This window comes from Pieris rapae, chromosome 12, assembly GCF_905147795.1.
Source record: "Pieris rapae chromosome 12, ilPieRapa1.1, whole genome shotgun sequence".
Taxonomy (NCBI): domain Eukaryota; kingdom Metazoa; phylum Arthropoda; class Insecta; order Lepidoptera; family Pieridae; genus Pieris; species Pieris rapae.
Window position 1 is genome coordinate 818,329 of NC_059520.1, and position 15,309 is coordinate 833,637.

Consider the following 15,309-nt stretch of genomic DNA (forward strand, 5'->3'; position numbering starts at 1 on the left):
TATAGCGTTTTGTTTAAGTGGTCTCTCAGTGTAATTGATGGAAATACATTTTAAACTCATAAGATTTTCTAACAACAACTTGATGACTAGCGATCCACTTTCTAAACCAAACCTTACGGTCGTTCAAGAAAAGAGTATACCAATTCTTAAAAGGCTAGCAACAAACTTGCGAGCCTGGCAATGTGATTGTCCGTGGTATCACAAAACATCTTGATTGAGCGTTAGAACTAACTCATCATTCTTATTATCAATTAAATAGTAGGTTGGTTGATAATTGTAATCGGCCCAGTAGTATTTCAGTTTTTTCTTAAGAAACATACAAACATACAAATCTTTCCTCTTCATAATATTAGTGTAGAGATAATCGGCAACACATACATGCCAATTATGAGTTGTTTGATTTAATATTAGTAATTAGACTGTATAGTTTGATTAATACAAGGGCGTGTTAAACAAAATATAATTTAAAAAAGTAAAACGATCTAAAAATATCTATTTTGAATTATTTGTGGTAATATATGATTAGATTTTAATAAAAGCAAATTTTACTACCCTCTATAATACATTTTATACACGATTATTATATAGCTATTCAAAGTTCAAACATAACAAATAATAAAAAAAATATCGAGAGTTCTCAAGAGTTGCTTGCTTGTTAGTTATAAGATTTATATGTATAAATATATTTTTTACTGTTTTTTTTATGTAAGATAATCGTTTTGGGTATTAATGTGTCGTCCTATCGAATAAATAATAAGTAGTTAAGTTAGTTAAGTAGAATAATGCTGTGTAAGTAAAATAAATAAAAGAAAATAACTTAACGTCATAACATACATGTTTTTTTCAGAGGCTGTGATTAAGACGAAATCTGCCATCATTGAAAATAACCTTGAAACCTTCAACGCCGATCGCCCTTTCCTTTACTATGTTTTATTTCAAAATGCACCCATATTTGTTGGATTGTATGCAGGCCAACAGTAAATAAATGCTTCCAATGACAACCTTTTTTTATTCTTCTAAATGTCTTCTTTTTCTGGAAAGTATAATAAAAACAGTAATGTGAAATAACATAATAGTAATTATATACTCAGTACGTAGTGTCTAAAATATATATAAACAGTATAAGCAAAATTTTGCGATATATCTTCATAATTTGGTAAACATTGTGTTATTGAGAGCAACTACCTAGAATGTATACACACTAATTAAAAGTACACGTCCTACATTTTGTGAGTGTGTGTGTGTACATATTCATATGAAATATTTCGATCATCAGATGTTCGAAGTATATACCTAAGTATTTTTCTTCTATATCATTAAAATATTTTTATGGAATAATGGAAGCTTTGCATAAGCTTTTTATTTATACCCCGTTTTTAATTTCGCCAAAGATCAAAATAACTCCAATATCACTGTTCGTTGCAAAACGCGGACTGCTGACAATCCAAAATGGCACTGCCAGCAGTATCACCGCTACAGAGTATCCTAAGCCCCAACGGCATTAAACTCAAAATAATGTGATGATGGTAACATTACGGAAAACTGTCTGCTAAATAAACATCTCTGTCCTTTGCGCGACAAATAGATCCCTGTGCAGAGGCTGTTTCAGCTCAAAGGAATCAGTCACCCACGTAGTCTTAGAATGCGTGGCTGTGGCTTGTCAAAGAGCAGAAATCTTCGAAGCAGTAAGGTGAAGCCTGTGAAGTATATGAAGGAACTTCGCTTGATTAATTAGCCAGACCTTAACGGACCAAATGTGCGTATAACGCCACAATCAGAGATCACTGCTATAATAACGTTACACTGGAAATTTGAACCCGTATGATTTGCAGTCAAACTTGTTAATCATGACAGTAAAGTACTACATAGAACAAATGTATATAAGGAGAATACATTTTCGTTGTTACATAAATACTTGATAAATCTTTAATAATCTTAGTTTTAATATTGAGACTAAAAGCATAACACGATAAGAATTTTAGATAATTTTAACCCATTAAAGTCGTGTACTGATGATTTAATTAAGTAGTGCTACCCAAAAACTTGTGTAAGGAGCTCCAAGGCTGTGGTCCTGAGGGAATGTTATCCACTACGGTGGAATTTGTAATTAAGAAACTACGTCTTAGAACAAAATCTGTTTACGACCACACTTAATTCACTTTAACATTTACATTTGGGTTGGATATAATTGTGTAGCGTGTACATTTTATGCTTAGTTTTACTTTCCGTAAGAGATTACATGGCGCACGAAATGTGAACTTTTCATAGTATTTTTGTTAGAGGTGGTTATTTTTGAGAGATGTGTTTTTGATTCAAGTTTGATAAGGCATAAAAACCAGATATAAATTGCGCTAAAACCTTTTAGCTCTGGGCCTCAGATGTTTGTTTTTGTTTCGTGATTCTTTCAAAGGCATGTAGATGATCACGTATCAACCTTCTGTGCCTGACGCACACAGGTGACTTTTTTAAGTCTTTCCAATAATATCAATTGAGAAAATGTTTCATACTAAAATTGTTAGTTTATTTCTGGCCTGATAAAATGCTTTTCAAATTAATCTCTCACATTTCTATTTCGGTAGCGAAGTATATCGGTAAGTTCAGGTAAAAATATCCGTAATACCTTAGAGTCTAGCAAATACATTTCACAATATGTTTTGTAGCATTTTGTTATATAGTTCTTGATTCTATAATAGTTATTATATATGTAAGAAATTATTTTGATTAAAGGTTTACCACTTTGACATACTTTATTAAATAAATTAAAAATATAATTGTAGTTAATTTTAATATACCTAATAACTAACCTTAAAATTTAATCATTAAAATATATTATTAAAAGGGGTCCTTTTAGGCAAGGTACCGAAGATACTGGCAGCTTTCCCCCTTTGAATAGCTAGACTAATTAATTAATTGTTCTAAATTGTATTAAATAGTTTTCATATTATTTTACTCCTGAGTATTTAACACTCGCAGTTTCCTTCAGGGAAACGTTGTGAGGAAAATGGAGTGCCTTTGACCAAAAGTCGATGGCGTCCTTTCAAATCAATGCTGTTCACCAATACATTTTTTTCATTTTGGCAATTAACACTTTCTCCTGCGGTGAAATATAGTAGTATAAAATATATAGTTGGCACTATGGGTAAAACCCAAGAATCACGTGCGCCATGGACGGATCGTTGTTTGTGACTTTGAGTGTATTTAAGATAACTTATGCTTATTACTAAAGTGTTCTATACGTACCTACGGCTCGCCGATCTGCGACTTTTAATGGTCCAGTGAATAGGCTATCTCGCTCTTACAACTTGATTACTAACATCGATGAAAATATTAATATGTTTTACAACAGTCGGCCAAGTTACCGTAACCTTGTTTATAAAGCTCTTGATGAGAGTAAAATTTTCATTTAGATTCGTTATTTTTATTTTGTTTTTAACTTTTCAGTTTTATTCATTATTAATTTTTAATTTTGTTTTTTGTGTGTTTGTTTGTTTTAATTTTTTTCTTTGATAGATTACTAATGCTCTAATATAATTGATGTGTATGTGTGTTAAATTTGTGATGTCTTTAAGCATACACATTGTTTTTGGAATAAATAAATTATGTAACTGTTATCATCGAATAAATAGAAACATCATATACATTTTACTTGTGTACTACAAATCAGTGTTATTTATAGAATAGTCACCTCCAATGCTGCTTAATATGGCTAACTCTATGGCCACAACTACCACTCTAGGTGATGCGGCAACAGCGAAGTCATGCACTGGTGTTTGTAACAACCTAGTGTTAGTGACCGGTTGCCGAAATTGCATTTCACGATTTCAATCGTCCATAGAAGAAGAATCAACCGAGAGGACTTGGAAATAAATTAGAATTATTGTTATTTGCTTAGTAGTTATAAAGGATATATCATGTTTTTTCATCCATGTCCGTCAAGGCCTCCTGGCCTGTCAAATGTAGAATCTATCATATTCGTTCATAATTAATGTTTTTTTTTGTCATTTGAAGACTTCCAGAGCTTAATAAAACATTTGAGCAAGTTTGAAAATTTGTTAGTTTGCTCGCCACAGATACGAAATTGGCGGTTCGAATATAATATTTGGTAATCCTGGTTTAAATTTGAACTTCGACTCAATTCGTAGTTATTGAGCCGCGGTCCAAGTTGGGCTAAACTATTAACTAATTTATCACTAACCCTTTGCATATTGATCCAGTCCCCACGGAGAAGAAAGAACTGCGACTTATTTATGCAAGTGTTTAAACGTCATCAAAACAAAGTGTTTAAACAATAATCTAAAAATAAATTCAAAGTCAAAATTTATTTATTCATATAGGTAACATAATGCCCACTAATGAACGTCAAAAAAAAGAAATATTAAATTAATCTAATTTTACATTTACTGCCAGTTCTCAAATCAAGGGCGTAGAACGGAAGAGAAAAACAGGCAATAAACTCTCCGCCACTCTTTTAAATCGCCAAGTTTTTTTATACACAATGTTTGTAAGGAGCTGCAACCACTACACCATGTTCCATATGACATATTGAGTAATAAAGAATAAAAAAATAAAAAACAAAGATTTGTCCTCTATCAGCAGGAGGCATGGTGAAATAGGAGCACGCACTTACGTACTCGTGAGAACAACACCCAAATACGTAGTATAAACAACTAATATCACCGCATACACGAATTCAAGTACGACCAGTCACCACAAGTAGCACCCGTTCACGAGTATGACGCATGGCCAGCCAGCGGCAAATTCCCGTGTAACGTTGGTTATTTTGAAACGGATCGACCGATCTTGTATTTTTTTGTTCGCACGCTGAAGTCCCTAGGCGTCACTGCTCTCCAACAGGAAATATATACTCTGAGCTAAAATAGAGATGTACAGACTACATTGAAACCATACTCAGCAGACTATGTGAATTAACTCGCTTGGTTTGGCAATTATAGATTAAGCTATTTGTTTTATCGGTCCAGTCAAGCAGAAATAATTCGGATAGGATAATCTCATTGTTATATTAAGTATTTAGAGGATTAGTTTCTTCTTACTATGAGGTCGGGAAGACCTATCTTATCTTTTAAATAAGTAAAGTCAAGAAATAGTATTTCATATTTTCTTTATGTGAAAGAAATTGAAAAATACACACAAAAACTTTGGTGTGTATTTTTGAATTTTGGTGGTTCAAGAGCCAAGGAGGTAATTAAAAATTAATTCGGGGCTGGTGCTTTCCTCAACGAATAAGTATCGCAATATAGCGACTAAATGCTGCGATAGGAACACTGCCACAAGGAGCAAAATTAAAAAAAAAAAGTTCAACTTTGAATTTATTAATTTTTAATTATTTTTATGTCGGTTAAAAATGTACATACTATATATTTATACTAAATCGCTACAAAAAAAGATACACAAATATTGTTTGTCAATTTCTTCATTCTCTTGAAACGAAATACAGCTTTGTTCGAGCGTAAATTTTTAACCTTTAATTGTTTTGCTTTATCAATTTATTTGATTTGTATCCGTCAAAATAAAGAGGCGATGACGAAGGAACTGTAGATACCCCACAGAACAAATAATAAATATTATCCAAATGCATCTATAAAATACTAAACATTATATTATAAGGTAGTCTTCTAAAATAGAGCAAATGGACATGATTTACCAACTTAACATGCATCCCTTCCATCATAGCCAGATAAACCATGGCTAGATTTAATAAACAATATTTTTGTTTAAAGTTGTATAACTTTTAAACTAAAGCTTCTTTATTGAGTTCATTAATTAGATTTATCAAGTTCATTACTCCTCCATCCTTTTTCATTATTTGTTTTCTTATACTAGTTTTCTTGTACACAATAAACTATCAAGTTGTTACTTAAGTTCAAGAAGTCAACACATTATTACCACGTTTCTAATTCCGGAGCTTCGGTATGAAGTGCACGAAGCTTAACAGGCAGCTTTAATAAATTCCCACAAGCTTGTATCCGGTCCGTTTATTATCTGACTTCGAGCAATTTAGACGGTCTCACTGAATTTCTAGATATTATACAAGAACTACGTGACTTAGAGATGCGAAGATTTCTCCAGCGATCAGTACGAGCACATATCTCTAACTTTGAATTTATTTATGCAAGTTTCTTGTTAGTCCTGAATATTTAATATGCGTTTCTGGGTTTGTGAGTTTATCGCAATAATTTCACAAGAGTTCATGCATTGAGACATACATTTTAAGTTTAAAAGTGCAACTATACATTTAGCTATGTAAATAGACAATGTGTGGAAAAACATGTGCATATAATGTAGAATCTTGGGAACTAATTTTCGGCAATTAACATGTCTAGCAAATATTTTAATATAACCTATTGTTTAAATATGTTTTTAATACTTTTTGTCTACGCTACAATGATAATATAACACTGTATAATTTTAGATCTTTTTGTGGTAAAATTAATGTATCCTAAAGCAGTACTGAAACTAAATATTTCAAGTGTTTAATGTTGATAAGGATGTTAAAGTGAATTTTCGTCAGGTTCAAAGCATTTCATTCGGTTAAGCAAACAACGGCAAGCTTAAGGCAATAATAAACTTGAAGCAAGACGCGCTCAATGAATTAATAACAAAACAAGTACTCACAATGACTAACGGTTCGTTAAACATGATTCTGTGAAAATGATAGGAGTATAATGTCAACAATTCTGGAGACGTAATGCGAAAATAGACTGATTTTATGATCACTACAAAATCGTACTCATAAAACGCATTTAAGCAATTAAAACTGCTGTAACATCCAAACATTTTTGTTTGAAATTGTGAGGTTATATATATATATATTTATTTCCAACACACTAAAGTATTAATAATATTCTTAATCTACATAGTAATAATAATTTTAATAATCGGTTGTATGTAAAGTCCGTTTACGGATGTCAGTTGTCAGTACTGACAACGTCATAACAAAACAAACAAATGGTTGCTTTAGTCTTGGCATTTATCTATTTACTAGACGTTGTCACGTAGAAATTGAAACAAATTTTAAAAGTTTGGCCCCTGCGACAGTGTTTTAACACTGGCTGCTTTATTCTGATTTAGTTCTTTTAATATCCCTAGCGCTGTTGTCGCAACATGTGGAACGCGTGGTTTAAAAACTTATCTTTACAATCCCTATAGGGCTATATATACTACTATGTAGTACTGGTTCTGGTAAAGAAGAACTTATTTTTTTTAATAAATTATAATGACCTGAGACCTCAGTCGAATTGAACATGAACCAGTGAAGAAGTTAAGACGTATAAAATAATCATTATTAACATGTTAAAGAACCTAACAATTATTATTAATTTATTACTCTAGGAAAATAACCTTTGTACTAGTTCAACAAAAGCTATGAATGTATTCAAGCTGTCTTTGCAATAATTCAACTCCGAATGCCGTGTTGGTGTCTAGGGCTCAATAAAATACTGGTCATATACAAGCGGAAACCGAACAAGTACGCGTCATACGTTAGCTTGCACCTGGAGATGAAGTTGGCTTCGCGCCATCCCCTGATGTATAGTATGTAAATTTACGCCTTTGTTACAACTACGAATTAAATACAATGTTGTGGTGGGGTAGAAATTTATCATACCCACATATAGCGGTACTTACGGGATTCGGTCCCGTAAATATATTTATAATAACTTTGGTCGATAGCGATGCTTACGCAATCACTTTTGTTTTGGTCACTCGTGAGTTGTAAAGTAGCATGGATCTGGTTAACTAGCTAGCTAGGCTTAGTGCTGAACATTCTTTAGTTATTTTCACACGTGTTTTTGCTTTTAATCAAATAAAAAAAACATTTATTCATGTAGGTAACACAAAGTACACTTATGAACGTCAAAAAAGAAATATACATTAGATGCTTCTAATTTTACATTTACTGCCAGTTCTCAAATCAAAGGCATAGCTGGCAATAAACTCTTCGCCACTCTTTTTAATCGCCAAGTTTTTTTTACACAGCGTTTGTAAGGAGCATATCTTCATAAATATCTGATTGTCCTCATTGTATTGTGTGATGTTTGAGGGTAAAAATAAAATAGAAGTATGTAACTATAAGTTACATTACCAATCACCATAACAGATCTATTGTACCATACAAGTCTTTAAAGGCGCCTTTCCCGTATGAAGTAGCATGAAACAAAGATAGTATATTAACTTGTCACTGCAAGACCCTGGGAGTAGTAAACACGTCAACTAGTTAGCAGCTAATAAATCTCAAGAGCCGACCGTCGACAAAATTGGATAAGTTTATACGACACAAGAAATTGTTTGATTAACGTAATTATTAAGGCTTTAGCTGTTTACTCTATAAATAAATAATCCGCTACGAGATTAACTAACGAAGTTAAGAAATTACTAGGACGTGTAAACTTTTATTTAACATTTAAAATATATTACTATTATCCAATATCCGAGAACATTATAATATAATACAGCTAATTGAAACTAGTGTCGAAATGACACCTGGCGTGCCTATGTTCAATGACAAACCAAACCCAGGCAATGCTAAATATTACTGTTACTGTTTAAAGCTTTAAGATCCATATAAATGAAACTTCAAAGTTTTGAAAATTAAGGTTACTGTTATTGTTATTATATATATTATAATTATACTTATTTATTAATATTTTATTCCACGCATATAAAATGAAACACCGAACAATAAGTAATATTTTCCAAACACCGTAGAGGTAACGTTATACATTTTGAGTAAGTGAAATGATGTACGTATTACTACTTGACTAGATTTAAATACATCCTTATTATAATAAATTACTTGAACTGACATTTCTAGTTTCAATGTAGAGAATATTATACATAAAACGTTTCTCTCATATTATTGATGAAAAGCATCATTTAACAGATTCTCTGTCCAAGGATGAAAGTGAAAATACCCCTCACGTCCAGTTGTGTATTTATGCAGCACTTTTCAGGCTCTCAGTGATAAACCTGTCAAGTCCGCATCATATACGCAAGTCGCAACTATCTCCGTACGTCCTGCGTACACAGCTCCATAAAACCTACATGTTGTACATGCAAGCAAATTTAAATATCGAACACTGCAAGCCGAGACAGATGTTACATATCTGTCAAACAATTGTCACCCACAGATTCAAAATAAAAATGAAACAGACTGAACATAAAAAGCTTCAAATTTGAAACAATTGTTTTAACAAGAAAACGACCTAAACGCATCGCTGCCTAGCATCTAAGTGAGTACATAGGAATTCATTATTAATTTAATGCAAACTCATCATACATTTATCCCTTAAAGATAGCAGTATTGTAGGTTTAGATTCAAGGCATTGTATTTGCTGACACAGATTAATGAAGGTCAGACTAACCCTGGTCGTGAAGCGGGATAAACAATGTTTTTTCATTTGTCATTCGGGTAAACGTATGTACAATGTAATCTGTTATAAATAAATTATAAAGAAATATTATTGTGAAAATAAACCTGAAGAAGATAATGGTCTTAATTAAATAAATAAAAGTAGTCCTAGTCCGCAAATAATAATGTGTTTGATATATTTTTATAGGTATGTCCTGGATGAAAAAAACAAAAGACTGTAGACAAAACCGCTTAATTATGATTAGACAAACGGATTAGGTATATGACGTTTCATGTCAAGTTACGTGTACTAGAGATTTTGTTAACAATCACAACCGATTTTTAATTAAAGAAACTAATACATTCTTTCGTTAATTAAAAATACCTATTGCTTTTGCTACTATTGCAATTGATAAAACGCCTTAAAACGTGTAGTTTCAAATATATATTAAAGCAAAGGCAACGAAATGAGCGTGCTTTTACGATAAATGCAACCAATTGGCTAATTTGCAAGATTTTAGAAACGATTCTCGATTATTTATTACTGATAACTAATAAGAATCATGATCCTAAGAACTGACTTATAACGTATCATACCTAAAAACACGTAACAAACGTAATCTGTTTATCGACTTATAATAATCAATTATAGATTTTTTGATAAAATAATGATTTCCAAGTTTATTTCTCAAAAAAAGAATACTTTACTCCATTTCGCTTTATAAGTCATGTTTAAAGGGCCTTTTCATTAGCACTTTAAAGTCATTAAAACCAAATAAAGAACCTAATGTAATTCCGTCACAAATCGAGTTCTCACACTGCCGTTAACAATTGCTTACAATTAAAATCTTTATGATTGGGTTCTTCCCCATATATGAAACATGTAACACCTGTACCTAGGTTGTCCCCATGGGAGTCAGTCCAAAGGAAGTTTATGGAATTACATATTTTGAATTTGGAAAGTCAATACATTTATACTCCTATTTCACCCTTCTACCTACTGCTGATCTTTGACAATTTGAGACAAATCTTTGTTTTTATTTTATTATTATTTATTACTTAAGATGTCATGTAGAATATGGTGTAATTGTTGCAGCTCCTTACATACGTTTTGTAAGACAAAAAACTTTGGCGATTAAAAATAGTAGCGCAGAGTTTATTGCCAGTTCTTCTCTTCCGTTCTACGCCCCTTCTTTGAGAACTAGTAGCAGAAGAGGCAGCAAACGTAAAATTAGAAGCATTTAATGTATATTTCTTTTTTTGACGTTCATAAGGGTACATTGAATACCTATATGAATAAATCATTTTTGATTTTGACTTTGACCATCTGGAGAGTCATCTAACGAAGCATAGGCCAATTTGTACTCTAAACACTTGCAAAAGTATTGTAACGTTTCATATAAAATAAAATTTATAATTTTATTAAACCCATACTTTTTCTAGAACAGTATGGGTTTGATGAGGGTTAAGTTTCTATTCAGTTTATGTTATTGTTATTTTTTTTGGTTGCTCCTTTACCTTTTAACCTTGCTTATGTTCTAATATAACAGATGTATGTGTGTAAAACATTTTGTACATGACCGGCAGGTTCATTCACAAATTTCAGAACCAAGAAAAACGAGAAGAATCGGACAAACGCTGGGCAGCGTTTTTATACTATAAGTGTACATTACCAATGCTATGAGTAATTAAACATTCTTGCTTACAAAATTGAAAATTTACTTTGCATAGTCATAATATCAAACTAATTATATCAAAAGGCCAAATATCACCGGATAAGTGACAATTTCCTACTGCTGCCACTTGACTGCATGGGTAAGGGAAGAATCTTGGAGGAATTAATCACAGATGACGGAGGCTGACAGGATATCCCCGGAAATTATAGAATTCCCTGAAGGGACTCATATCTGACCATATCCTAAACTGTTAGTGTTCCTCAAAGAATTTCTGAATATAGAATAGAAGTATTGAGAAATAAACAAACGAATACGACAGATAACAATTAAATTTGCACCACTCACGCACCCCCAACAAAATAAATATTAACGAAATGGATTGCCTAGAACACACAAAATTTTTAAAAATTAATATTGTAAGCAAGCAGTGTAGTTTTTTAAAGTTCAAAATAAAATATCTGCCAGACGCATGAATAACTTTAATCATAAGTTTTGAAGTTAGATAAACTTATTAGTAAAGCAAAGTTGTTCGTCTAGGCACTAGGCCAACACAGTTGGCCATTTACACATACTCATAATACATATTTGGGTGATTATATACTTGTTTATAACGTAAAATAATAAACAGACTACAGAAAATAATACTTATTTGAAATTAAACTAAAACTTTTATTTATAATTTTTTTTTAACATTATTGTACTATTGAGTCACTTTCTGACAAATTGTATTTACTTCGTGATGAAAAGAGATAGATAGTTAATTAAAACGGTGCAATTGATATTATTGTTAAAAATGATTGGGACATAATAATAAAATTGAATACGGTCAAATCAAACGATTTGGTTAAGTTCGCACTATATTTATTTACTTTTCTCATGTATACATTTCAGCAAATATGTCTGCATTTTCAAATGACACATAATAAAAGTAAGTCTATCATATCTATGTAATCTGTTTTGGCTTTCTATATTGTCTTATTGTTTTGTCTTATAATATGTATAAGTATAAGCTGCAAAATTACTTATTAATAAATAAATTATTTCAAATTAATTTTAATTTCAGAAGCAAGCGGTGCAATGTTGTAAATACATTCAAAACGAAATAAACGGATACCTGAATAACGTTAATCATAAGTTTCAAAGATAAACTTGGGTCGTAAAGCAAAGAGTAGTTTATGTTCTCTTTACTTAATAAGTTGCTTCATGGTGTAAATAAATTTAACGCCTTTCGAGACTTTGATAGAGTCCGCACGTGTCACGAAGATAAATGAGGATAAAAACACGCCAGAGGTCGCTTGTTCAAGGCTTATAAGCGTAGTTTAACACTGAAGTCTACAGCCGGAATTACATTACGAAATTAGTGCATGCCTGTGAAATCAGTTGCACGAAAGTAGTTTCGTGTTATATCGGTCATTATTGGCGCTAGAGGGAAGAGGTCAAATGTGCAGCTATTCTACTATTGCAACGGCTAATAATAAAAGCTAATAATAAATCTTTCATTGCATGACAGATTGCATGTTACGTTTCACCAGTCTGTACCCACCTCAAGAGGTCGAACATTGGCGCGCGTCTGGAGCGCGCGCAATGGATACCACTTTGGAACGCGTGCCAATGTGTTCGTTGGAGCGCCCGAACGCGGAGCGGTCCGTTCGGACGGGTGTCTGTTTTTAACAGTCTAGCGCGCGCGCCTCTTGGGATGGACATATCGTATATTTTTGTGTTTGTTGCGCTTTCAATTATGGATAACCAAAGTTGCCGTACATTAATACGAGTGTAATGAGTAGTAGTGAGAGTCCGGCCACAGAATTGAATGAACCCAATGGCGGGTCAATAGAGACTTGATCGTTCTCCGAATGTGAAGTCAGCAGAAGGTCCAACAAAGAGGGTGTATGACCTTCCACATCTGGTATTGGCGTAATCGCAGGGACCATATTTTGCGCCAAGTCGTAGGCTAAAGCAAAGTCTTGACCTTTCACGATGACGAAGATCCTTATCTTCCCGCGTGATCAGTGGTTGAAAATCGCCAAGTATCACGATTTCAGTGGTATTTCGAGCAGGGAATCTGTCGCCATTTGACGTACACGCAAACTTAGTTCGTTAAAAACTGTCTTACACATGTTTATTCAACTCGATAACTTCCTAATACAAATTAATATCTGCAGCATAACAATTAAATAATTTAGTTTCAACATAAAACTATGATATTAAACTGCATATCGTGTGTTTCAGCTGATGATATATAAGTACTTATTTAATTATAGTTACTCCAATATTTGATCTTTCTATATTTAGGAAACATGATAAAGACAAGAAGGCCAAGACTTAGGGACCATAAAACGTATCATATCTTTTAGTTTAAAAATATATTATTTTAATTACGGTTCGTTCAGAGGGTCCCTTTATCATTATTAAATGTTTTTGTTGATTTGATAAGACTCAATTTAGCGATTGCAACTTAATATAAATACCCATAAAATAATTTTTACGTCATAATTTATAACAATTTATGAAATACAATACTCAGGGTGATTTAGTATTTTCTTTTATCCAGGAGTTACACATGTACGTGTTGGTGTACGCGTCAGGGAAATTGTTGGCGCAGGGCCAGTTCATGGAGACGATACCAGCTGAGGTGCCGTTGCACACTAAGCTGCCGCCTGAATCACCCTGAAAATTTCCAATCACAAACATTGCACATGGATAATTTACATAATTAAAATATTAACTGCTATGAAACTCGAAAAATAGTAAGCTATATATGCACCCCTAGGCTGTGTAGTTATATATTATACAGTTAAAAAACAGACTAGAAAAGGTGATGCGCTCTTTGAAGTTATACTCACTTGGCATGATCCTTCCCCACGTTTGTTAAGAGTACACATCTGGCTGGAATTTATCGACACTGAGCTTCCTTTAAAGTATTTATTACACTGTTCCCCGGTTAAAGTGTTTACATACAGATACTGTAATTTGTCGGGCGCTCGCTGCCCATAGCCCTTAAAGTATACAAATTAACTGAATTAAATTGATTTAAAGGTATATGTTCACCGGTAACAATTATTTATATAATATCCAATGTAATAGACATTTATCTCTTAAATTATTTACTCACAAGGTAACCCCAACCGCTCAGTAAACACGACAATCCAGTCTTGATATCCTGTGTGGGTAATGGCAGGGGCTGAACTTTTTTGTTGAATTTGATGGCCTTTTTCGTACTTATAACAGCAATATCATTTTTGAATTTAGTTGGCTTGTTATGTTCTTTGTGAGTAATTACTTTGCTTATTTCATACTTTGTGCCACCTTTCGTTCTCGATAAAGTACCCACTACAGCGAAAAATTTTGATGGTTTACGACTGGAAAAAATTAACTTTATTAAGGGCCTGTTTCACAATGTATGGATAAAGTGCCAAATAGCTATGCAACACATAAATTATTCGAAAGATAAAAGTTTCAAATAAGATACTTGGCATTTCATGATAAACAGCGCTATCTGACAGTCGTGAAACGGAAAAATACTTTTTTATCCTACCAATAAGTAATAAATAGTTTATTTGGAACTTATCCGGACATTGTGAAACAGACTCTAAATATAATATAAATTGACCAGACAAAAAACTGAAGCCTCAATTACTCTTAGATCAGCGCAGTAAACACAGTATGTATTATTACTTATATTATATACTTTTCTACACAATGGGCAGCTGTCAGTATCCATCTGTCGGAGATGATAGCAGCACCGCAGAAAGTCCAGCCATCTTTTCTTTTTAGAGCGACTTGGTGTGGCACAAGCCCTTCGGGAGCATCTTTGCCACCCACCACTCTGGTGTCGGGCTCTTGGCCTCCAGAATTAGAGGCGAAACCTACAATAAGCCGCACTTTTGTTAAGGAGTAAATAAATAAGGAAAGGCATTTGCATAAAAAAAGGATGAATAATAAATTAAATAAACTTACCCTGTACGTTCCACGCTACTAACAGTAGAATAAAGGATATCTTTGAGATACCCATCGTCAATAATGCTTCTGTAGTTAAATACACATTCAAATAATGCCTTCCTTTTTATATTCGCAATGTAATTAATTTTTAGGAATAAATTAAATAAAATGTGTGTGTTTTAAGGAAAAATACCAAAAAAACTACCATTATTTTTTAGTTTCTTTGTTATCGACTGACAAAGAGGTGAATTAATTATAACCAAGCCATTAGCACTAATGATTAGTAAAACAACGTTCAGAAAAACTCCTTGGAATAAATGAATTTTG

General features: G+C 32.7%; 1 protein-coding gene across 1 annotated transcript; it reads right to left on the reverse strand.

Moving 5' to 3' along the window:
- Nucleotides 1-13,548: 13,548 nt before the first annotated feature.
- On the reverse strand, nt 13,549-15,055 carry LOC111002050 (chymotrypsin-2-like). Its single transcript, XM_045630455.1, has 5 exons — nt 15,001-15,055; nt 14,732-14,909; nt 14,156-14,402; nt 13,887-14,039; nt 13,549-13,710 (listed from the first exon to the last, which is right to left on the reverse strand). Exons 1-5 carry the CDS (start codon nt 15,053-15,055, stop codon nt 13,564-13,566), a joined length of 780 nt encoding a protein of 259 aa, XP_045486411.1. The 3' UTR covers nt 13,549-13,563.
- Nucleotides 15,056-15,309: the final 254 nt, after the last annotated feature.

Excerpts from the sequence above, each read along its gene's own strand:
- LOC111002050 (XM_045630455.1), bottom strand. The coding sequence starts at position 15,055 with ATGGGTATCTCAAAGATATCCTTTATTCTACTGTTAGTAGCGTGGAAC. Across the intron at positions 14,403-14,731 it reads GCTGCCCATTGTGTAGAAAA|TCGTAAACCATCAAAATTTT; the intron begins GTATATAATATA and ends AATTTTTTCCAG. Across the intron at positions 13,711-13,886 it reads GTGGGGAAGGATCATGCCAA|GGTGATTCAGGCGGCAGCTT; the intron begins GTGAGTATAACT and ends GGAAATTTTCAG.